This window comes from Pygocentrus nattereri, chromosome 6 (assembly GCF_015220715.1).
Source record: "Pygocentrus nattereri isolate fPygNat1 chromosome 6, fPygNat1.pri, whole genome shotgun sequence".
Classification (NCBI taxonomy): Eukaryota; Metazoa; Chordata; class Actinopteri; order Characiformes; family Serrasalmidae; genus Pygocentrus; species Pygocentrus nattereri.
In genome coordinates, this window is record NC_051216.1 from 21,154,953 (window position 1) to 21,180,829 (window position 25,877).

Genomic DNA, 25,877 nt, shown 5'->3' on the forward strand with positions numbered 1-25,877 from the left:
GTATGTTACAGTAAGGACTACCTTCCTATCTTCAAGTCTTCAGTCTATTTTCCTGAGTCCCATCTTTAAATCAGTTCTTATTTTGACCAGTCTAGTGATACTGAGGGCAGCGTATTGAACAAGTAGTATGTTGTTTTTTTTCCCCTCCCTCAGTCATGGGTGCGTTAGAGATGTGCATTTATCATGTAAAAGACATGGCATAGAAGAACATTCAAATGCTTTTTATGATATTTATCATTTTCTGATAAGAAAATGAATAAACATCTGCTTTGACACACGCAGACACACTTAAATTTACTCCAATACCACAGCCATCCACACATTACTGACCTCAATCCTGTCCCATCAGGAAGTGCCTTGAGCTCTGGACATACAGCTGCTGTGTGTGCGTGTGTATGAGCGAGACTGTGCGTGTTGGGGGGCACGTGCTATGAGGGCTGCTGACTTTACTGTGTTGAGGGATAAGGAGTTTACTTTAATCTGTACACGGTGAACTGATTGGTCCTCCTCCAAGAATTGTGTGTGTGTGTGTCTTTACTAGAAGGACATACTACTGACACACATCTCTAATAAGAGTTTTTATGACCTATATGGGTTTTTTTGCCCTTTCATTATTTTCAAATGAATGCTTAAGCCCAGTGATCACTCTGGGTATTATGGTAAATCTCTTGAATAAGAGATTATATTAGGTTGTATCTAATGGTTTTGCCACTCGCTCCTAGCAGAATAGCTGATGATGGATTGCAACATGATCTCTTGTGAATAGCAGCAATCAGTAAGCTGAAAATCAACGGTGTTCAACTCTGCCATAATATGGTCCAGTTATGTAGTGTAAGCTTCTGTGTTGCTGTGGTTTATTTCATCACTGTTGCTTTATGCTTGCGCTTTGCCTGTTTTGCTGTGGTGGTTGTGCACAGTGTTGGAGGTTATATTTCAAATATTTCAATGTATAAGTATAAATATCTCATTTTGATAGGAATCTTCTCTTGACCCAATTCTAAAAGTGGACACCCCCAAGGTCGGCAAACGATGTGCTAATTAAAGCTGTGCTATAATGCCTGATTCTGTGGGTGCCTTCTTACTGCTCTGAAAATCTGTTTGGTTTAATGGCATTAATTTAATACCACAGATAAATCTGATCCTCTGGCAATATCAGATCATGTCACAGCCAGAGGCACTGCAACTGGAATGTAGCTGCCCGTATAACTAATTATTCTGTAAGAAGTACAGTATCATACTTTGCTTTGATATGTAGTAGCAATGAATGTTCAGGTATATGTTAATAAAATGACTGGAGATTCAGCACAGACGTAGTGTTAAAGGAAGGCAAAGAATCACTTCTTCTGTAATTGGATGCTATTTGGGGTGCAATGATATGCAAATTTTACAGTACATCTCATTTTTGCATAATGATATGATACATTTTCTATAGAGAAATAGAAAAGGAATGCTAAAACAATTCAACCCTCAATTTATTATTTACTTATTTTTGGTAATTCCCAAAACATAATTTTATTAAAAGACAAAAAAATCTCTATCAGCAAAAGTACAATATAAACAAACAAAACAATCTGAACTATAAGGCTACTTCTCAGTATTAAGTAAACCTTATGAGCTTTTCAAGGTAATTTACAATCTGATTTTGTGTTTTTACATAAAGTGTAGCTCTTACCCTCTGTCTGCCAAAGGAAACGAATTTTGAACTAATGTTAGGGGGGGAAAAAGGGTCTATTTTGATCTCCAGTTGCTTTTTAGTGTCTTCCTAAGGACTCTTATTGGCATAGCAGCGCTGTTCCAGCCTGGACAGCGAATCAGTTATTCACTGTGCCTGAGTTCAAAATAGGATGCTGAAGTATCTCCTGTAATTCCAGTAATATGCCAATAATAAATAAAGATTCCTATTTGTCTGTGAATAATGTATTGGCTGCCGATTTATATATGGCACCCTAGGAAATCAAGTCAGAAGTTGTTTGGTTGGACGCTGTGCTGTGGAAATTGTTCATGAGAATTCTACAGAAGCTGACTATGATTGAGGTGAATGAGGAACCATATGGTTATTGATCAGAATAACAGAAACACAGCTGAAAATGGAAACACACTTTCACACAGAAGCTGGATCCCTTGTGTTCGGGTGTTCTGACTTATGTCAACACAACAACATATGGCTATTAGTACCTCTCAGACAGAGTGCAGGTTACAACCAGAAAGGCAGAAAGACAGCATAGCACTGACATTAAGTGATCTGGCTGTTTGTTTCTTGTCCAAGTAACGAAAGCTCATTCTGGACCATTAAGCTACTGCTCATCTAACTGTTGTTGGTCGTTCAGTGTGTATGCTAAACAGATGGTTCTCAAGCTTGCAGGAGACGTGACTGCACTTCATTTAATAAAACAGTGAACTACAGTATGAGAGAACCTATAAATACTATTGATACACTCTTAAAGATGGTTCGTCAAGGGTTCTTTAGTAAAGAAAATGGTTCTGTGTAGAGCCATGAACACTCCAAGAACCATTTGCCTGATTAAAATGTTCTTTGCGTCATTAAAGTCCTTCAGATTGCTGGAGAATGTGCTGCATATGGTTCTTTTATAGAACGTGTTTGAAAAGGGCTCTACACAACACCAAAAAGAATTTCTTGCTGTTGTAACAAGCTTGAGATCATAAGAGAAAATCATTTCATGATGCAAACAACATTTAAATCATCGAAAGTGTGTCATGGTTCTGTGTAGAGCCATTGTCTTTATGAAAGAACCTTTGAATGAACAATCTTTTAAGAGTGTATGCTTCAGCCTCAGTACTGCTGAATCTTCACTGGGGCTTTTATCTCACTTGATACTGAACATAAAATTTACTTTGCTTCCATCTGTATTGCACCAAAACACTGTTTGTGTATGCAGTGCTGTCTCCACTTTGCCTATAAAAGATACAAAAAAAAGTGCTATCGCCATATTTCAATGTAATGCAAATCCACTCGGAGAGAGCAGGACAAGCATAGAGAAATGGAAAGAGCAAGAGGAATGGAAGAAGTGTAACATTAGTTTAATGCTCTTCCTGTCCCTTTTCTAATTTATCAGATGAAAGTGAGATGAATAAAACCAGCGCTTTACAGTGACTCAATCTAATATATAGTTTTGTTTGGCAACTGCAGCCTTTGTAGATTTGTTTGTGAGTTGGAGGGATGTCTGAGACAATCATTGATGAAGCAGGAGTCGTTTCTTGTGTAACTCTCAAAGGGATTTTAAATATTCAGCTCTGCATTTCTCTGTAAGATGGAGCAGCTGCAGTGTTTAAAAGGAGAAAAAGACAGGAAGAGAAGGGGAAAAAAAAATGACAGAGTAAGAGAGTCTGAAGCTGGGCCTTTGGCTCAGGCGTTGCTGCTCTGTGGCAGGAAAATAAGAGCTTGCAAATTCCTTCTCAGTTCTGCTCTGCAACTCTCTTTAACTTCAAGTAAAAATTGAAAGCAGAGCCATTTAAACCCATTTAAAAGGTTCACTCTCTCTTTATTTTTCAGTTTTTCTTTGTTTCTGTCAGTCTTTCTTTCTCTCTTGCTCGGACTTGCTCTTGCCTTAAGGGTGAGGATGCTGTGATTGACGTAATAACTCTGACAGCTATGGTGACCAGCCTTCACATCTGCGCTGCCATTTTTCAATTTGTTCCTGTCAGTGATTTGTGCATGTGTGTGTGTGTGTGTGTGTGTGTGGTGGGGTGGGTGGATGTGTAGGGGTTGTTTCATATTGGATTTTCTGGTACACTGCTATTTCATTTAGTTTACCTACTGACAATAGCTCAGTCAGTCTCAATGGAAATAAAGACTTAATAAAGAAAGAGCAGTAGTCACAAGCCTGTGTATGTCTATGTCTGGAGGGGCTAATGTGATTATTTAACGTTTATTAATGCTCTTAAATTCCCCTGCACTCAAAATTGTGTTTTTTTAAATGGTTAAACTACACTTGGAAGGCTTATTATAACTATATCTGTCTGCCCTGCGATGTACTGGCGACCTGTTCAGGGTGTATCCTGCCTTCCGCCCGAAGACTGCTGGGATAGGCTCCAGCACCCCCCGTGACCCTGACGGAGAAGCGGCTTAGAAAATGGATGGATGGATGGATGGATTATTCGGGTTTTTTTTTAAACAGACTTTCACAGTACTTCCATCAAAAAAGCAATTTGTAGTGTGCTGCATTCAACTTGGCTCAAAAGTGGGAAGTCACAAGTATAGTACTGCATCATTCTTGACCTCCACGCATTCGAGCTGCAAAGTGGGGGAAAAACATGGATCCTCCATAAAAGCAACAAGCTAACCAGCTATGGTTAGTGATATTTGTGATAACTTTAACGTTCATGATTCAGTGCTCTTCTCAACAGTGAACTTTGTGGTCAGTGTTATAGATTTAACCAGTTTCTGTGCATCAATGCTGACTGATCTGAAGCAAGTCTCATATAATGTAGAGCTCTTTTATTACTATGGATGGTGTGTGCTGCCATGTTGATTTTACATTGTACACTGAGCTTTGAGTTGAGAACACCCTCCTGATTTTCCATGTGGGAATTATCAGTTGAATATGTTTTCTTAGATTTTTGCTAGTTAAAAGTGGGAAATTCTGAGTTACATTAAAGTCCTTAGAGGACAATCTGGTCACTTGGCCGCCATCTTGGCAAAGCCATCATGAATTTACACACTCCTATCTCTTTGTATTGGAAGAGTCCAAAAAATATCATTTCGAAAGCATATTTGAAATCACTGGCAAAACCTAACCACAACCACATCAGTAGTTTATAGTGTGTGGTTCAAATAACGCAAAAAAAGTGTGTGTGTGTGTGTGTGTGTGTGTGTGTGTGTGTGTGTGTGATTATTTATTTATTTTTTGGAGGTGGGGGAAGGTGGGTGTTCTGGCTGCTACACTTGCACAGATGAGATGGGCTTTTCTCATTAGTAGCTTAATCTGCTTTCCCTGTAAACAGACTTTATGCTTATTGTTTTTAAATTTGCTATTTATATTTCTACCAGTGACCTGTCTCCTGCTTTATAACATCTCTAGTTACAAGCCTCAGCTTATAGCTACACAATGAACACTGATGTAGCTAAATGTTTTCATGTTTGTCATCTAAGCTTGTCTTGCTACATTATGCTGCCTCTTGTTTAGATAAAGGCTAGCGTTAGCTTAGCAACTTAAACTTGGGCGCAGTTGTGGGCTTTTTGTAACTAGCCCTGTAACCGGAAGGTCGCCGGTTTGATCCCCTCGACTGACAGTCCATGACTGAAGGGTGTCCATGACCCTTGAGTGAGGCACCTAACCCCCAGTTGCTCCCCGGACGCCTTGAATAGGGCTGCCCACTGCTCTGGGCAAGTGTGCTTACTGCCCCCTTGTGTGTGTGTGTGTGTGTGTGTGTGTGTGTGTGTGTGTGTGTGTGTGTGTGTGTGTGTGTGTGTGTGTGTGTTCAATAGTGTGCACGCATGTGGGTGTTTCACTGCACGGATGGGTTAAATGTGGAGGTCTAATTCCACAATGTGCAAAACACAGTTGGCAAAAATGGTTCTCTAATTCTCTAAACAGCATCATAATACAGATTTGATAAGCATGAGTTTAAAGGATGAAGACTCAGATCTGAGCGAGTGAAGCTGAGTGACTGGTGTTGGACTGACACAAAGACACAGACACTGTTCTGTGGTGTGTTATTAGCCTACTTCACTTGACTTTCCTTAGCAGTGCTCCACATTTAGCAATAATTATTGAACATGTGCTTTAACATTTAATGGGTGATTACCTGAAAATGTAGTCCATTTTCCGGTTATTAATGCTACAGTAGCAACTTATTTTTGTTTTCAATTCTGTGCTCTGTCTTATCTGCTCAGTCTGTTCAAACATTTAGGGCTATATTCCCTATTCACTAAAATAGTGTGCAGAGTAGTGGAGGGTAGGGGCATACATGTTAATACATGTTACATTTTAGCATGTTGCTGTGCAGTTTTAGTAGATTCTTGAACATAACAAAAAATTTAAATATTATTCAGCATAGATGTTTTTTTTAATCATGAAAATTGTATATTCATCTATTAACTTCTGTGATGTACTTTAGGCTTCTGCTCTCAATGTTGCATCATGCTAAAGAAAACACGCCTCTCTCACTCACTCACTCACTCACTCACTCACTCACTCACTCACTCACTCACTCACTCACTCACTCACTCACTCACTCACTTTCCTGAGTTAAATGCTGATGAGGTTTCCTACCACTCTGTCTTAGTGAACCTCACTAACTGATGTTGGTTTTATAGGCCACGTGGGGATAAAGTGTGCATTATTGCATGGGTATATTGAATGTTCAGAGTCATTTTGAGGATGGCAGATGTTTGAGTCAGGATGGTCACAGTGGTCTTCACAAAACTAATGCTAATGTAGAGAGATATTGTGCTTAATATTAGTGGTATTGTGAAACACTAGGGCAGAGTGTTTTAATTGAGAATATTTAATATTTTTATATTTTATTGAAAGGCACCTTTTTATATTAGATGTTTTAAAGTTCAGTTTCTTTTTGTATGATTTCATTAAGTCATGCATGGCTAATGTCCGAGTTGCCATCCTATGTTAAAATTTTACTGGTGGGCCAGTGGTGTTGAGCCCATATCCAGCATGTGGTCACAGCTGTGAAACATATACAGCAAGATCCAGCAAGCCTCTGACATCTGCACCACAACATGTATATAGACACAAGACTAGGCCCTGTACTGTGATTTTGCCAGTTCCTAATGGTTCCCTGTAGCGGTGTAAATTTCTGACCTCATAACAATTTGATTTGCTTATGATTCTTTAGGAAACTATTTGTTTCAACTTGATAATTGTTGTGACTGGAGGAACTGTTTACACAGTAGTGGAATATAGACAGATAGTGGTGGTTACAGGCCAGGCAAAATGGAAAAGACAAAAAAAGAAAAGAGAGCCTTCCAAAATACTTCATATATAAATAAAACACTGTGTGGTAAAAATCCTTAATGTGTGTCAGTAGGTCTCAGGTTCTCTTCTTAAGAGAGACCACAGACCCTGAGGCCGTTGGTCAGGAGTAGTGTGTGCAGTAGACTATACAGACATGTCTTTAAAGGTGTATGTAAATGCAGTAAGCACATACTGTCCTCCTGACTGTTGAGGCTGTATAACTGGTTAAGAGAGTCCAGTTAGACAATTTAAAATATGCAGTATCATAACAGGATCTGCAAGCATCAACAAATTTGAATTTAATGCATTTTGACTCACTTTTAATGCCCTTTTTAACTGATGTTCCTTTGAGACAGTCAGACCATGAAACAATATATAGCAGAGTTTAGATCAAAAAGCTTCACTGTACAACCCACATGGCATAGATCCGGCATGTGACATCTATAACCTGGAAATATAAGTAGTAAGCGTTGTAAATTTCCAGAGGATTCAATTTTGGCTCAAAACAGTGCGCATTCTTTTGCATATTAATTAGTTGTCATTATTGTGCAGTTTATTCCCCATCCTGAATTACATTATGTCTACTTTAGGTAGGTTGGTATGCATCTTTTATGGGTTTGTGTGCTAATTTGAGTACAGTGAATGCATATGTATGCACACGTGTGTAGTAAAGCAGTTTGAAGGATGGATACTGTCTTTTTCTGTGTGTGTATGTGTGTATTTGGAGCACTCCTACTGTGTTGATTTATGAAAGCCCTGGGGCTGTGTCAGGATGGTTAGAGAGTGCAGTGGACTGTATGTGTGAGGGTGTGTGTGGACTGTAGACATGTCTTTTAAAGGTATATGCTATGACAGTATGCGCTTTCTGTCCTCTTGACATGCAGCAATAGTGACAGGCTGACCTGCTAATCCTGTGCCCAACAATGCTGCCCCCTTCACACTCACTGTAGTCCCTGACCTGCTCGGCAAACCAGCATTGACCACACTGCTTTCTTCCTTTGTTTTTTCTGACTGGTCAGTGTCCCTACTGCCTTGGGCTCTCTTGCTTAGCGTGGACCTGAGTCCTCAGCCCTGTCCCAGAAGACCAATCCACCCTACACTAACCTTCTGCTGCCCTTAGTGCATGTCTGAGATGTGCGATTTATTAGAGTCAGCATATTTTTTTTTGAGTGTGTTTGCAGACACATGGAGAAGCTTTAAATATTATTTTTAGTCTGACTTCAGAATTATAGACTTTAAATACAATCAATAATCACTGACATGTAATCACTAGCGGTATTCTCCCTTAAACCGTCACAAATGGATAGCATAGTGGACTGGGCCTTTTTCTCAAACATGAGGGAGTAGAATTCCCTATCTAGGTTCGCATAACTCTGGCACAACTGTAGCTCGTTTTCCAAGGAAAACTCATTACACACACAAGCATGCACGCGCATACATTACTGCCTAAATGGTAACATAAAAATGAGAGCTTCAGCTTTATGTAAGACGTTATTATTTGTTGAATTACATTGTGGCACTCAGTTATAGCATACTTAGCCATTTAAAACCTTTTAATTAGAGCAAAATTTGACCATATCTTTAAGGGAGGCTGAACATGTTTCTGTGAATGAGCACACTTTTTTGTATGTATGGGTGAACACATGTTGCCCTTGTGTACATGAGCATGTGAGTGGCATTTTCTGTTGGCTTGTGACCTTTCAGTAATTGAGTGGGCTGCATGTTAGTTAGGAATCATGTGTCAATGCCTTGTGATGGGGGAGGGAGGAAGATAGAGGGTGAAAGAAGTAGAAAAGGGACAGAGGCTGAGAGAGAGGAGGAAGGGCTTCATTCTGCTTTAGTTCTGTTTTTTGGCCCAAAGGCTGGCTGGTGGTTTTGGCAGCAAGCCACTGGCTGTTCTTTCGGGCTTTCCCCTCTCCAGCAATGGCTGGACTATCTGAGAACAGCTGTATGGAACACAAGTGTATGTGAGACTCTAATGAAGTCAGCTTGCATCTCGGTCTATGCTTCAGGCAGTGTGTGTGTGTGTGCGCGTGCGCGCACGTGTTTGTGCAGATTTTGTGTGTGCTAGACAGAGATAGTCAGACTGTGATGTGTCTTCCACTTCAAACGTTGTCTCATTCACAACATCAGTCATCAGCAAACAGTCTGCTGGGTAATGTGTATTTGTGCATCAGGGTGTGCGTTGGGAGTGTTATGGTTTCATGGTATGATAACCTTGTCAAAACATATCAAGGTATTAAGAAGGTAGTAAAAAGCCAAGGAAAATTATTATAAAATATTAACCTCACTGCTCACACTTGCATTTAATTCAGTTTAGTGTATTAATTTTGAGCTATTCCTTTTAGCCTTTGAACATGAATAGAGCATTTTTGTGTTTGAAACAAACAAACAAAAAAAATAAGATCGAATCTCTTACATTTAAATTGTTCCTATAAATAATAGCCATATGTGTTTCATGTTTTTGTAAGCTACAGTGTTGTTTAAGATGATGGTTCGCATGGGGTTAATTTAAAAAAAGCTCATTTGAGATGACTGACTGTTAATGGGTTTCATTTTCTGTTCATGCTGCTTGATTAGTGGAACATGTTGGTTGTACTGTTGTCTGGAGGATCTTGAGTGAAATGAGCCAATTTCACAAAAGGCTCTGTAACAATAGCAGTAATACAAGCTTGTGTGTAGACTCTTTGCAGGCTTTTGTTGTGGCACAGAGGTAATGAAAACAGGTTGTGTTACAGGTGTGCTTATACTTTTACTCATACTCCACAATTATTGAATTAACTATTTATCAATGCATTTATTAAACAACACACTAGAAATATGGGCTTGTGTTCATTTTTTAAATTGATTAATTTGTATTTTTTTGAGTGATCCCTCACTGGCGTCTGCAACCAATAGCCTTCAGTATCTGCTGTTGTGGCACTATAACCGTTCACTAATTGGCAGCTATGCTGTGCTGTTGAAAATTCATAATAATGTAATTTAAGTACTTTTCATGTGCTTAATAACTCACTGGGTGTAGTTTGTAAAAATAATACTAAGACATTTACTTACACAGGGTTTTCTTTGAATAATAGCACAAACCGAAATAACTCACAATGTTAAATCTAAAGATCACACAAGTGGACCTTTTTACGTTAGGCAGTAAGGTAATAATGTGTTGGAGGAGGAACTTCTTATTGCACATTCACACTAGCAGGCGACAAAGCTACAGGTGATCAGTCATTTATATAGGAGAATGCAATTTGTAGTCGAGATTTAGCGACAAGTGACATGGCAGTAAAGAAACAAGTGACTTTTTTTTTTTTTGCGCTAAATTGGCTCATTTCACTCAGAATACTCCAACCAACAGTACAATCAGTGAACCAACAAAGTTGTACACTTTAGACAGTTTGCAAGGTGGTTGTTGTTGTTGTTGTTGTCGTCGTCGTCGTCGTCGTCGTCGTCGTCGTCGTCGTCGTCGTCGTCGTCAATAGCCGATAAGGGTTTTTTTTGCCATGTGTTTACTGTAACGATATGTGATATTACAATGAAAGACATACAGTGCATGTGTTGGTTTTGCACAATGTATTATATAACGTTAATCCTGATCTCAATATTGGCCACAGACGACATCAGTATCGATGGTTATCTATATTGTGCTGATGTCAGAAATTGCTGGAACAGATATCCAATGGGGGAAAAAAATAATGATTTTTAAATTTTTTTATTTATTTATTTTTTTAAAATAACTAACTTTTCGTTACCACAATGTCAATCTTTTAAGCCATTGTTCATATTTCACTAGGGAAGGTGTTGTGGGAATATATATGTTACAGCGTGACATCTGTTTAACCAGCACAACCATGGTAAAAAATAAAAAAGCCATGTCTTTGCGCTGCTACAGAATATACAATTTTTTGACTGATCTAGACATGGGTACACGTTTGTAGAAAACACACTAAAAGAAATCAAAGATGCCGTCTGTCATCAGTCAGCTTGAGCCTACATGGAACAAAAGTGCATTCTTTTGGTCAATAATACAGGCTGATCACATTGACCAATTTGTTTTTGATTTATTATGTCATGTAACAGTTGTTGAATTAAGTAATATAATTGTACAATCATTGTAGTATGTTGTATTTTGTCTATATCATACAGTGCTAGTGTGCATGTGAAACAATCTGTAGTCTCTCACTGCCTGTGTGTGTGACAGAGAGACAGAGAGACAGACACAGCCCAGCAGGCCTAAACACTCTGTAGCCCCTCATGGCTGGTGTGTGTAGTAATCTCACACTGCTCCACTCCCCCCACCCCCGATGGACTCATTCAGCCTCTCCAGAGCAGGAAGAACGTGCGGCCTGTGTGGAGCTGGAGCCACACAGGGAACCATGGAATCCTCCATGGAGCTAAATGGAATGTTCCGACTCATTCAAATGCAGCAAAGCTCTGGCCCAAAGCGTCCTGGCTGCTTTAAATATTTCTAATCATCCCTTTCTTCAGCTAGAATATTCCAGACTGGGTGCTCTGCAGGGGTTGGGATGTGTGCTGGGCAGTCACAGTCAACTGGCCATAGGTGTAATTCAGAATCTGAAGGCTTTCTGAAAGCTTGGGGTGGGTGTCTACTGCGGTGTGTTACGGAATGGGCAACACAGTCACAAAGTCCATTTATAAAGCTTTTATTATTGCAGCAAGTGGGACTGGCACCCACTTCCTGATAACCCACACTGCCAAATTATGTGTCTATGTGTGTTATCATTTTTTGAAAAATTTTTTCATAGAACATTTTTCAATGTTTTACTAGAAAATAACATTCAGCTACTCTTTGTGTTTTTTTGCAGCAACGGGCATCGGGCAAGGTTTTGTTTGAGATGGTCTGTGCACACCTCAACCTGGTGGAAGGAGATTACTTTGGTTTGGAGTTCCAGGACCAGCGTAAGATGATGGTGAGGCTCATCACTCTTTGTTCTCTACTGTGCATGAGGCAGTCCTTTTGAGAACACAAACATATTCAATCAGTATTGTAAAGAATGTTACATGCTTGTCGGGAAATGTATTTTAAATCAAACCACACGGTCAGTTCATTTATTCTTAATGTTCTTTTCGTGTGTGACAGGTTTGGCTCGATCTATTGAAACCCATCATGAAGCAGATCAGACGTAAGAGCCTTTAACATCAAGATTTTTCATGTGCATACATACCCTCTCACATTCAAAACCCGGGACTTTATCAAGGTACTTTTAGCGGTAATCTTTGGGCTTTGCATCAGTCACACATGCAGCCCTTAAATAATATTTTACGAGGATACACATGCCATGGAATGCCAGGAGGTACTTTTCTCAGCATGAATAGCCAACTGCATTTTTTTTTCCTTTCATAAAATAGAAAACTCGAATCTAAAAATGTAAATTTTGCTTCACTGGCCGTGCTTCGTTGCTTTTGCATAGAAACAGCCAAACATGCAAGCAGGCTTCTCTTGTCTAGAATCATGTAAAAAAAAATACAGACCAGTGATATTTTTGCTTATTTTTTATATTTGATATTTTTGCTATTAAAAAAATCTAATTTTGCATATCATAATCTTGCCATCTTCCAAGTAGTATATCAGCTTGTATTAACACATGAGACCTCCGTATAACTACCCAGAGTTGTCCTTGGTCCTGTGAAGGCAAATTGCCATTTCAGCTTTTCTAGGTTTTTGACTCCAGCTTTTGGTAACACCAAACCCATTCCTATTTTATTACTGTTCTATTACTAGGCTACATGTGAAAAGGGCTTATAATATGAGGTTTTTATATGCAAAGCACCTCAAGGACTGGGCTTCTTTTGTTCGCACACTCAATCACTCATGTTCGCTTGGTTAGCCTGTGGTGCTTTGCATGAGTGATGCTGTGTGTCCTTGTTGCATTCTGCTTTTTGAATTTTCAATATTTATTTTGTACTTGTATAACTAGCTTCTCCTAAATTTCCAGTATGTTTTTGTGTATTCAGGGCCCAAGCACACAGTCCTACGGTTTGTAGTGAAGTTTTTTCCACCTGACCATGCCCAGCTGATGGAGGAACTGACCAGGTGACGCTAAACACCACTTCATCTGCATCTGCTTTGCATCATTATCTCCTAAGTAGCTGTTTAAAAATAACAAAATACTGCATATAATTGATTTGTGTGTGTTTGTTCTTAGGTACCTGTTTGCTCTCCAGATTAGGCAGGATCTGGCCAGTGGCCGACTCACCTGCACTGACAGTAGCGCTGCCCTGCTGGTGTCCCACATTATCCAATGTGAGCAGCCATGTGTGTCTGTCTAGAGAGAGTTTTGAATAAGGAATTATTCAAATCTCTCTTGAATATTGCACATTACTCTCCTTCTTAAGCAGGCAGAACCCCAGACTGTGTCAAATGCATTCTAGAGGACGATTGCAGCTGTAGAATATATTTTGTTGTCATGGATACCTTTGATACCTCTGAGCTTATGGGAAAAAAAAAAGTTGAGCTGTCATTTACACAGAAGCAGAGATGGGCTCTTTAAATCCATCTTGAAACCACTCTTCTCTAATAGCCTAAGACATACAGAAGTGTGCTTGTTAAACAGGAATACTTTTATATAGTAATGATAATACAGTGATGTAGAATAATAGAGTAATACAAAAATAGTTCTTACTTTTTGAGCAATGCTGGCAGCCAAATTAATGCTAAAATGAATCTTTGTGTCTCAGCGTGTTCATATGATGAGCAAAATAAAGCTGTGCTTGGAGCGTTATACCTTTGCATTTTTTCAGCTTCTATTTTAACAGCCCCCTCCCCATCTGTCTTCCTTTCTCACGTTGTCTGTGTCTCTCTCCCGCTGTCTCCTTCTCTTTCTGTCTCTGTTGTCTGTCTGTCTTCCTGTTTTTCTGTGCTTCCTCTCCTAGCTGAGGTCGGAGATTTCGAAGAGGCTCAGTGCAGACAGCACCTCCTCAATAACAACTACATTCCTGACCAGATGGCCCTTATGGACAAGATCATGGAGTTCCACCATAAGCATGTGTGAGTGTGTAATATCAGAGGTGATCCATTGAAAACAGCCAATTGCAGTGGTAGTACAGAGTTACCACTCAGAATGGGAACTTGACCATTTTAATTTCAAGAAAAGAGAGAAGGGTCTGGCTGCAGACATGCACTCTCAGCCTGACATACACCACCAGCCTATTAATGTTGTCAGTGCATGCTCTGTCACAACACTGTTTTTGTTGGTTTTATGAGGGGAAAAACAGTGTACTGCTGGGCAACGAGAGTGACACTAAACATATATTAAAGTTATCATACTGATAATAAGGTAATTAAATATGGAAACTTTCAAAATAATACCTACCACAACAATAAGACATGAATGTGAAGTTTAGTTGCAGAAAAAAGGCTACTGCTGAAACTCATAAAAGCCATGTTGAAGATGATTAGAGACATTAAGAGTAGAACCTGATGGTTTTGCTTCCTAACAGGAATTGATGGTTGCCATTAAAGACCACTAGGAAACGAACAAATGTATCTGGAATCAGTCCAAAAACGCTGATTAAATGATTTAAATTCTTTACACTGGAATCTCAACCCATCAGGAAAACACAGAATACTGTTGGTGATTACTGAAAACCACCAGGAACAAATTGACACTTTCAATGGGATGGGTTCTATGACTTTGTTCAGCAGGGAGGTGCATTAAATACAACCCCAATTCCAATGAAGTTGGGACATTGTGTAAAACATAAATAAAAACAGAATACGATGATTTGCAAATCCTTTTCAACCTATAGTCAATTGAATACACTACAAAGACAAGATATTTAATGTTCAAATGGATAAACTTTATTGTTTTTTACAAATATTCACTCAATTTGATGCCTGCAACATGTTCCAAAGAAGTTGGGACAGGGGCAACAAAAGACTGGGAAAGTTGAGGAATGCTCAAAAACACCTGTTTGGAACATTCCATAGGTGAACAGGTTAATTGGAAACAGGTCAGTGTCATGATTGGGTATAAAGGGAGCATCCCTGAAAGGCTCAGTCATTCACAAGCACGGATGGGGCGAGGTTCACCACTTTGTGAACAACTGCGTGATCAAATAGTCCAACAGTTTAAGAACAATGTTTCTCAATGTGCAATTGCAAGGAATTTAGGGATTTCATCATCTACAGTCCATAATATCATCAAAAGATTCAGAGAATCTGGAGAAATCTCTGCAAGTAAGCAGCAAGGCAGAAAACCAACACTGAATGCCCGTGACCTTCCATCCCTCAGCCGGCACTGCGTTAAAAACTGACATCATTCTGTAACGGATATTACCACATGGGCTCAGGAACACTTCAGAAAACTATTGTCAGTGAACACAGTTCGTTGCTCCATCTACAAGTGCAAGTTCAAACTCTGTCATGCAAAGCGAAAGCCGTATATCAACAACACCCAGAAACACCGCCAGCATCTCTGGTCCCGAACTCATCTGAGATGGACTGACACAAAGTGGAAAGTGTCCTGTGGTCTGACGAGTCCACATTTCAAATTTTTTTGAAAATCATGGACATTGTGTCCTCCGGGCCAAAGAGGAAAAGGACTGTCCGGATTGTTATCAGCACAAAGTTCAAAAGCCAGCATCTCTGATGGTGTGGGGGTGTGTTAGTGCCCATGGCATGGGTAACTTGCACATCTGTGAAGGCACCATTAATGCTGAAAGGTACATACAGGTTTTCGAGCAACGTATGCTGCCATCCAAGCAACATCTTTTTCAGGGACGTCCTGCTTATTTCAGCAAGACAATGCCAAGCCACATTCTGCACGTGTTACAACAGCGTGGCTTTGTAGTAAAAGAGTGCAGGTACTAGACTGGCCTGCCTGCAGTCCAGTCTCCCATTGAAAATGTGTGGAGCATTATAAAATGCAAAATACGACAACGGAGACCTCAGACTGTTGAGCAACTGAAGTTGTACATCAAGCAAGAATGGTAAAGAATTCCACCTACAAAGCTTCAACAATTACTGTCCTCAGTTCTGAAACGCTTATTGAGTGTTGTTAAAAGGAAAGGTGATGTAACACAGTGGTAAACATGCCCCTGTCCCAACATCTTTAGAAGGCGTTGCAGGCATCAAATTCAAAATGAGTGAATATTTGCAAAAAACAATAAAGTTTATCCATTTGAAAATTAAATATCTTGTCTTTGTAGTGTATTCAGTTGACTATAGGTTAAAAAGGATTTGCAATTCATTGTATTCTGTTTTTATTTGTTTTTTACACAACGTCCCAACTTCATTGGAATTGGGGTTGTAGAATTCTTTAGCCGTGTGGACAAAAAATAGATTAAGTGAACGAATTGCTAAGCAGAAGCAGCCAATAGTTAACGTGCTGTTGGGCTGCTTCTGCCATTGTGGCAGAAATTGCATGTGCCCGTGACGTCATTGAGAAAAGAAGGCAGCAATGCCATGCATGTGTATGTGTGAGTGGATCAGACATAACAGCTTTGCTAGGGTTTTTAAAAATTGTGTACACTTTATTATTCACACTGCCTTGATGATGTGTCTCGTAGGTGTGCAGTAACAGTCTATCTTTTTCCATTTTTGCATCCTCCAGCCCCTTATCAGTGGTCAGTTTCTCAGCACAGGGAAACCCATTGGCTGGATATTTTTGGATGCTTGTTATATTTTATTTCATCAGAATTTAGCCTTAGATCTTAAAAGAACTGACAATGATACAACAGTATAATCACCCCTTTAATGAGCCTGTGAGATTTCGCTTTTCTCATTGATTTTTTTTTTTTTTTTTTCTCCTCCTGATGATGGTGGATTTTTACCACCCACACCCAGTAAATGGTTGAGTAATTTTTCATGTCACGATTTAGAAAGTGGCCAGATACAGCAAGTGAGGTTTTTTTTTTTTTTTTTTTTTTTTTTCCTTTCAGCGTGAGGCAACACAGATATGTGTATCTAGACAGGACTAAAATGATCATAGCGCCGCTGAGTGTAGTGAAAAAACAGTAGGCCACTCAGCCTGTAATTTTCTCAGGGAAGGAAAGAGAAAAAACATGGCCAATCCAGTCAGAAATGAAGTCACAGAGGAGCACCTGTGAAGGAGGAAATTTACCCCAGTAGTCCTGGACAAATTTAATCCCATTCAAATAGGGCTGTTGAGGCGTGTTTAAGAATGGCCCACCAACCAAATAATATTTCAGCAGTGGTCTTTTGGTGGTCCCTTTCCATTGATGCAAAGGACAGGTGGTTGACATTGCATATAGAAAAAGATGGGCAAGAGTCAGTGACAGTGGCAGGTGTATCTGATAAAATGGGCAAAGAGTATGGATGTAGTTTACCTCATAAACTGGTTATTTATGTGTTAGGGATGCACAGTAATATCGGAATCACGTCAGTATCCCAAGATAATTACGTGGTAAGAACACATTATTGGCACTGGACAAAGATCTCAGTTAACTGATCTTTCTTTCTATTATTGGATAATGTATTTGTTGTACTCCAGAAAAGCACAATGTTTAGACAACGTTGGGCTACTGCACTAAAATATCTACATTTAATTCATTTTACAAAAATCTTAACCCTACATAAACATATGTTACATTTTTCTGTAATGCTTATCCAGGTTACTGTAGTTGTAATTTCTACCTTTTGTTCTACATTCAAGGTTTTTGTATCCACAGATATGTACATAAAAACTACAGAATATCAGCATCAGTTTATGGCTAAAATGTGTGTCTGTATGTGTGGTGTATGTATCATAGTGGTCAAACCCCAGCAGAGTCAGATTACCAGTTATTGGAAGTGGCGCGCAGGCTGGAGATGTATGGTATCAGACTGCATCCAGCTAAAGACAGAGAGGGGACCAAACTCAGCCTAGCTGTTGCACACACAGGAGTGCTGGTCTTTCAGGTAGGCATACAAACATATACCCTTACACACAACTTGCACACTGACCCTCTGTTGCCTTTCTGCCATTTTAATCACTTTTATAAGTGAAGTAAGTAATTGTATATTGTCCAAAAGTACATTGTGTTTAAGGCTATAAGTCTGTTGTGTTTTCCTGCAGGGTCACACCAGGATCAATGCCTTTAACTGGTCTAAAATACGCAAGCTCAGCTTCAAGAGGAAACGGTTCCTCATCAAACTCAGACCTGACCTCAACGTAAGACATTCTGTGTGACTGTTTTCTAATCTTATTTTTAGCAGCATGCGAGTTTCTCTATCTTGGTGAAAATGCAGCACAGAAATGTGGTTCAAACATTTCCTGAATCTGTAGAGTCTACCCTTTCGATTCCATCTTATCACAAGATCATACTTGACTCACATCCGGAGTAAAGAGGCTGTGAAGAGGGGCTGAAATACACATCATCTTCCTCTCACCGCATGTAATTGATTGATTGGTGTGTCTATTTACACTTTGTGTGAAACTGACCAATCAGCTTGCCTATCATGTTGGAAACCCTTCATTCTTCATTCAGTCGACATCAGAGAGGTGAACTTGCTTGCAAAAAGTTTACAGCTGCTGAAGTTGCTGCAGCAGTTTTGGAAAGTAGCAACAAAGATAATAAAGCATATGGGTAACCTGTTATAAGCAAGTTCCTTTAAAGGCAAATTTAAGAAGATATGCAGAAATCTGACCCCAGAAGGTTAATGCTTTCTAAATTAGTGTTACAACACTAGGCATTGTGTACTACACAATCATTGTTTTCATGGAGTCTCATTACTGTAAATTCTGTACATATCTGGTGTGCAGTTTTTGGGCTGACCAACATCTTTCTGTCATTGCAGCAGAGTGCATATCAGGACACTCTGGAGTTTGTGATGGCGAGTCGGGATTGCTGTAAAGTTTTCTGGAAAATCTGTGTGGAATACCACGCATTCTTCAGACTTTTTGAGGAACCCAAACCCAAACCTAAACCTGTCCTCTTCAGCCGAGGATCATCTTTCAGGTTCAGGTTTGTATATTCTTGTTCTTCAAATGTTTTTTTTTTTTTTTTTTTCCCCCCCTCTGTGTCTGTAACATATCTTTGTAGCTCTAAGTTGTGTTAGTTTTACTGTCTGTGCATCCTTACTAGATTAGATTGTTTGCAGAGAAGAGACATTTTGCTGTCTTTGTGTAATCTGCTCTCTGTCCCCCAGTGGTCGGACTCAGAAGCAGGTGATTGATTACGTGAAGGACACAGAGTTTAAGAAGCTGCCTTTCTACAGGTGAGGCTGATCAGAAATACTTTATGAAAGCTAATGTTGCACTGATACCCTAACTGTATTGGCTCTGGTACTGGATGTTAAATTACAGTATTGGTATCTGCAATAGAAAATGCAGATAATATGAAGCAATTTCTTGTGTTCATGAGTGATACTTGCATACTAGTAGACTGAACTTAACTGAAGCCAGCAACTTGTAGGTCATGGCACAACATGCAATCTGTTCAGTACATCATATTAAAGAGAAACTATGCCAAAAAGCACAACATTTGATAGCTCTAAAACTATTCAAATATGAAGTTATTCAGCCAGAAAGTGCTGTTCATTCGTGCTTAAATGCTTTATTTAAAATACAGAACACTGCTTTTACCACCGTTGACTGGTATTAGTGTCAAGATTAATAGACACATATGTATTGGGTAAGATAGTTAGGATTAGTATTGGTACTTGCTGTCAGCAGATTCTTGAGGGTCCAGTGTTGGTATCAAAAGGGAAAAATGACATCAATGTATTTCTATTGAAAGTCAACCACAAGCCACAGCTTGCTATCAGTGCATGTTCAACCATTTTTAAAAAATCACTGTTTTTATAAAGTCCAATTGATTTTCTATCTTGCTTCAAGTTTTTTGTGTTTGACATCTGTTCTACAGAAAACACAGTAGAGTTCAATACAACAGCAGTCTGTCTCCCCTGCCTTCTCCACTACACTCACAAGTGCCAAACCAAGTAAGTGTCCTCCTCTGTCTGTCTGTCTCTGTCACATATTAAACTGTGATATTTTGCCAGGCCTCACCAAAATCATGAATTAGTAAATTACATTCATATTGTAGATTTGATTGATCTGTTCTTCCTCTGTTCTCTCTCCCACTTACAAGGAATTTGTTTTTCCATACCACATCAAAACAACTTATAATAGTGATTTAATTATACTGAATATATTAAAGTGCACTTTGATACGTTTTTATCTGTGTCTATGCTGCACTCTTTCACCTTCTCCCCCACCTCTCGGGCCCTGTCTCTCTCAGGCTGAGGGGCGAAGCTGGAAGGAGTCTGCGTTGGTAAGCTCGGAGGACTCTGCAGCATTACGGATGCGTGGAAGCCCTTCCCCCTCGGCTCAGCGGAGTGGCCGGAACGACGGTGGATCAGCAGCAGCCGACGACTCTCGGGCTCAGGCAGTGGGCGCCAGGCAGCAGGGCCCAGAGCTCCACACTGCAGGTCTCGCGTCCCGTGCAGCCAAAGGCAGCAGCTCGTCCATCCCCTACATCGACTGCAGTGATGCAGAGTTTAGTGAGGTGGAGGTCAGAGGTCGAGTCAGCAGGTCACACTCCCGCACGCACGACAAGGGACCGGGATGTAACATGCTCCGCCAGCGCGAGCGGGAGGGCAGCCAGAGCAAACCTAGACACAGAGAATCTCCACCTTTATCCCCAGTCACTCGTGCTCAGACTCCGCCCCATCACTATCCCAGTCCCACCCACTCTTCTAGCCCTGCCTCTCATAACCACAGTTATGACGTTTATGAATCGTCACTTTGTGGAGGCACGGTTCCTGTACGAGCACCCTTCCACAGCACCTTACTGGATGAGCTTGCTGCTCGTAGCCCCGCCCCCACACGTCATCTCCCAGGCACCAGGAGCTTGACTTCAAGCCCTGCCCTTTTCTCATTTCACAGAACGAGCTCACTTAGCCATGCCCGATACAATGGCCATGGGCAGTATGATGGCGAGCGTGGACACCATGACGATATGGATGGCTTAGCCAGCAGTGGGCGTAGCTTTAGTTTGAGGTCAGCTCCTCGAGAGGAAAGGGGTGGGCTTTTCAGCAGCTGCTCTCCAATCATGAATCGGTCAGTAAACACTGTCAAGTGCCAGAATGCAGGTAGCCGTGGTAACCGATCTGTTACAGATCCACTGATACTGAGCCAGCCACGGCCCATGCTGTCCCGGGCTGAGCGGATGGCCGCCCTTGAGCGCAGAATGCTGGCCAATGGCCTTTCTCCGCCGGGCCAGGTCAAGCCCAAGGCTGGTTCACCTCACCGGCGCCACGGTGGTGTGCCCATGATTGATGGCTCCACCAGCAGTGGTACGGACACCAGCGACTCAGAGGAGGTGGAGTCCACAGGCTCTTGTGGCCAATCGCTGGGCTTTGGAAACCCTGCCGCACGTAGCTCCTCTCCTGTTTCCCCCCTCCCTAGAAATAAGTTCTCTTTTGGCAGCTTGCAGCTGGATGAAGATGAGAATGCTGAGGGAGGGTGTGTGGACTTTAGCGATGAGGAAGGAGCACAGGTGTTTAGCTGTTAGATCCAGCTCTGGTAGACTGAGAGAGATGAGCACACACATCCTGGGCAGGCCTGGTGTGTGTGGGTGTGTCACACTCCCTTTGAGGTGCAAATGGAGATGGCATCTTGACTAATAAGCCAATTAATGAATGCTGAGGTGACGTCCCTCTCTGTAACAGAAATGGCTCTGGGGGTTTCCACCATTTGATTATTGTTCTGTAATTGTAGCAAATTTATCTCTCTCTCTTTCTCTATATGTGAAGAGAGAGAATTGATTTACTTAGTGCCAAGTCCTTTGCTGGACCTCTACACTAATACTGTAGAATCCGTTACGTTGGATTGTTGAGTGAAGCCAGGCGCTCCTGCTGCAATGCACATGTTTATAGTGCAGAGCAGGGCTGGCACAGGCTTCTGCTGGGCTTTAAAGAGCGATGCTTGTGAGAGTTTGTAAAGTCCACCAGAGGCCTTCATGTGTTTTCACTAGCTGTAGAAGAACTGACACGTTTTCACTATCAAGAAAATAACGCACATCACACTTAAGTCTTTAGCCGATGATGTTCAATATATTTGATTGTTGCACTTAGCTTTTTTTAATGTTTGTAGGACTTTATAGAAGCATGAATATGAAATTGTGATTAGCAAACTATAAGAAGAAATGTTTAAACTGTGGTGTAGACCTTCATATCATAACGATTGTAGCAGTGCTATTTATATAGAAATGCCATTTGTAATGTGAAAAATATCTAACTGAAGAATCAGGTAGCCTCTTTTGCTAACTTTTTGGACTACTGCCATAGTTCAATTAATCTAGAGAAGAATCAGAAATTCCTGTGTACGTTTACATCATGTTGGGTTTTGTAAAAGATCTTTTTAGTCTCTTTGTATAGCAGCCAAACTCCTTTCTTTTGATTTATATTCAGTACGGACCTGTTTACAAGAAGAAACCTTTACTAGTCACTGACTTTGCATGTTGAGTGGACCAATGTTATTTGTACCTGCTTATATCTTGCTTATGCTCTTTCAAAGAGTTGACTTTGTAAGCTATCAGAGTCCTAATGAGTGTGATTTGGCAGCGCTTCTGCAGAAAGTCCTGTAATGTGTCGGTCGTTGGTATAGTGTTTGGCACGGGCGGGCATCATAATTCAGAATGCTGTATAATGTAGACATTAATCCAGAGCCTTGGCAGTCCGTTCTGCGTTTGGGCTCTCGAATGGTTTTCCCTGTTCTGAAGACCTGGAAGGAATTTGATAGTAGCAGGACTTGTTTATAGTTTTATTGGGTACTGTTTAGTTATATCGAGGTGGTTATGAGACTTGAGCACTGCTGGTCCATTCGCCCATCCAGTGGCCCAGTCTGAAGAGTAGAAGAGCAAAGCACATTACACTATCATCTTGTCTTAACACTAGTGTCCCACTGTGTTCCCACCTGCCTCTCCCTCTCTGTGACCCTATTTGCTCCCACCGTGATCAGTCATTCTCTGGTTTACCTGTTTCCCCCACTAAATGCACTTCCTGCAAAAAAAAACAAAAAAAAACTCTCACTTAAAGGAACCAGCTTTGCACCTTGCGTGTACTGTATCTTTCATTTCAAATGCTGGGTTTCTTTTTTTTCCCTGCTCCCTCTAGTTTCTGGTTGTGTTTTTGCACAGGCTGAGGCTGCTTGAGCTTGTCATTTCCATCCACTGTCATTTATGATCAATAAATGCTCCTGTTGTTTTTTTGTTTTTTTTTTGTTCTTTTTCTTATCTGTTGTTATCTGAATGAATGAATGAATGACCAAATGAATGAAGGAATGGCTGATGAGTTTGCCTTTGTAACACTCTGATGCTGGTTTCTAAGGCTTTGTATTGCATGCTCTCCCTCCTCCTTTCACTGCTGTCTCTCGCTCCTGGATGGATGTGTTGAGGAACGATCACAGTCATTTTAGTAGGGCTCGGAGTGGATCCCAAAAGAGCCGTCTCAGTTTGGGAATTGAGTCAGTTCCAAAGCTTTGGACTCGATTCCACACAGTAATGTTCAAGTTCACACACAGAATCTCATGAACCCTCTTTCTAAATTTTGTGGTGATTGTAGTAAGTTGGGTCTTAGTTATGTGTAGGTAAATTGCTGTGTCCAAACTTTTGACTCCAGCTTGTTTTCACACTTAACCCCTTCCCATTTAATTCCAGCATAAAAATGCCTATGTTTCTCTAAATTTGCATGTGTGAAAGGGGCTTATGTCTTGAATTTTGGAATCAGGAATCGAGAAAATATTGTGTGGAATCCACTCTTGGAATCAGTTGCTATCATTTGGAATTACATTTGGAGTTGGCCCCAGAAATTTTGGAATCAAACAGTCCCACCTTTCTGTGCTTCCACTGTTGCCCATATGAATGTTTGTTAAAGTGATATTAAAAACTGTGACAGCATTTTTTCCCCCCACTTACTAAACTTAATTCTGCTCACTGAGCGTTTTTCTCAACACAGTCGCTGTAATCTTTAAAGCTGGAGGGTATTGTCCTGTTTATTCTCTCTCTCTCGCTCTCTCTCGCTCGCTCTCTCTCTCTCTCTCTCTCTCTCTCTCTCTCTCTCTCTCTCTCTCTCTCTCTCTCTCGCTCTCTCTCGCTCTCTCTCCCTCTCTCCCTCACACACTCATGCATACACATGCACACATTCTCATTCATTCTCTCTCTTTCACTTTCTAATTCACTCACTCATTCAGCACCTATGGTCTTTGTATTGACCCTCACTATTGACTTTTAAACACTGTTTTTATTTTTGCTATCTTTACTCTCTTTATAAAACAGTTTCAACACTTTAACACTGTATACGGTTGTGCACTAGTGTAAATAAAGTTGGCCTTTATGAATTTGGGCTCAAGAATCTTTTATTAAAGGTTATATTTCATCATCATCCATAGATTGTAGATTCCCCTCCCCTCCAAGACTTGTGTTAGTTTGTGCTGTTGGTGCATGAGTTGGCGAATGTATGTATATGCGTTCAGTGTATACATACATTTAGGGTGCTGTATGTTGATGCATGTGTCAGCTGTCTGGTGCTTGTCATGGCTCCCCTCCATTGCAGTGTAATGTGATGTGTATGAATGTGTATGTGTGCTGTCCTGGGCAGCTCTCTTGGCTATTTTGTTTAACATGGCTGCGCTGCAGACAGGGAGCACAGGAGGCGCTGTTGGGCAAGTACTGAGTTCACTCTCCTGGGTGTTAGTGAATAGAGACTGGAGTGTAGCTACTGTAAGTGTGTATACTCTCACACTTAAACAATCACACTCTCAAACACACACAAATCCCATACAACATGTAACTGTTTACCATGGATCACAAACAGATCAGAAACGACAGATGAGTCAGACAGGATAAGGAGGAATAGGCAGGATGTCCTATTTATAGAATATGGCTAAAGAGTGGTAGGTCTGATGTATGTAAACAGAATTGACTGTCTAAGGCCTGTTCTTAGATCGATCTCTCTCTCTCTCTCTCTCTCTCTCTCTCTCTCTCTCTCTCTCTCTCTCTCTCTCTCTCTCTCTCTCTCTCTCTCTCTCTCTCTCTCTCTCACACTTTGTCTGTGTCTCTCTCTTTCTCTCTCTCTCTCCATCTCATCTCTGTGTCTGCTGGTCGCTCTTTCCTTTGCTTGATCTCTCTCCTCTGCTGCTTTCCCTTTGGCTTTCTCTTTTGCTTTCTCTCTGGCTCTCTTTCCCCTCCTCTCTCTCTCTTGCTGTCTCCCTTGCTCTCTTAGATGTGGCAAGTTTGTCAGTGTCTCTAGTAAACGGTCATCGTCGTGGTGATGAGCTGAATGGTGCAAGTCCGAGTCCAGATGGTCAGCAGCCCTCGCCCCTCACCTCCCCCCTGCTGAACGACAGCAGCGGTCTGCGCACAGATGATGAGGAAGAGAACAGGAGGAAGGTGAGAACACTAGAAGCTGATCAGAGCTGATGAAGTTATAACATTACTGCAGTGCTTCCTCGTTCTGCTAGAGTAGCCCTGCTCTGCACATTGTAGTGCTCTCTCTTATCCAACACATGCTCTTCAACTCAGGAACAACTTGGTAATTAGCTGATTAGTCCAGTCAGCTGTGTTAGAGCAGGCTCAACACCAAAATATGCAGGTCAGGGGTATTCGCAGTTAACTAGACCACTTAAACTCAGGTCTGTCCAATAGGAGAAGAGGTCATGGATGACACCTCCTCCTAGCTTAAGTTACCTGGTTGGCTCTTTAAGATCTCTGCAGATTATTATTATTATTATTATTATTATTATTCATATTTGGGGGAAAAAATATGCACATCAAAAAATTCTTAGTCTGTAGGACCCAGTTTACCCATTCAGAAATCTGCATTTTGTAATTTCTGTTGCACCGGTTAACATCCTCACAGCGAAGCAGCAGAATTGCCATTCACTGTCTCAATATTGTTCAAGACTGTTGTCATAGCAACAGTAAAATTGTCTACTCAATTGTGTGAAATACTTCCCCCGGACCAGATTTGGAAGTTACTGCATTACT

General features: G+C 40.8%; 1 protein-coding gene across 2 annotated transcripts in view; it reads left to right on the top strand.

The window, feature by feature from the left end:
* The window catches only part of LOC108424338 (FERM, ARHGEF and pleckstrin domain-containing protein 1), a 57,156-nt gene that overhangs the window by 16,989 nt on the left and 14,290 nt on the right, over positions 1 to 25,877 (top strand). For both annotated transcript variants that reach the window (XM_017692302.2, XM_017692301.2), the window contains exons 3-14: positions 11,753 to 11,857; positions 12,028 to 12,070; positions 12,903 to 12,981; positions 13,094 to 13,191; positions 13,821 to 13,935; positions 17,661 to 17,808; positions 17,966 to 18,061; positions 18,688 to 18,854; positions 19,039 to 19,107; positions 19,755 to 19,830; positions 20,130 to 20,319; positions 25,114 to 25,280. In XM_017692302.2, the coding sequence (XP_017547791.1) occupies positions 11,753 to 11,857; positions 12,028 to 12,070; positions 12,903 to 12,981; positions 13,094 to 13,191; positions 13,821 to 13,935; positions 17,661 to 17,808; positions 17,966 to 18,061; positions 18,688 to 18,854; positions 19,039 to 19,107; positions 19,755 to 19,830; positions 20,130 to 20,319; positions 25,114 to 25,280 (1,353 nt within the window). The remainder of the gene's footprint in view (positions 1 to 11,752; positions 11,858 to 12,027; positions 12,071 to 12,902; positions 12,982 to 13,093; positions 13,192 to 13,820; positions 13,936 to 17,660; positions 17,809 to 17,965; positions 18,062 to 18,687; positions 18,855 to 19,038; positions 19,108 to 19,754; positions 19,831 to 20,129; positions 20,320 to 25,113; positions 25,281 to 25,877) is intronic.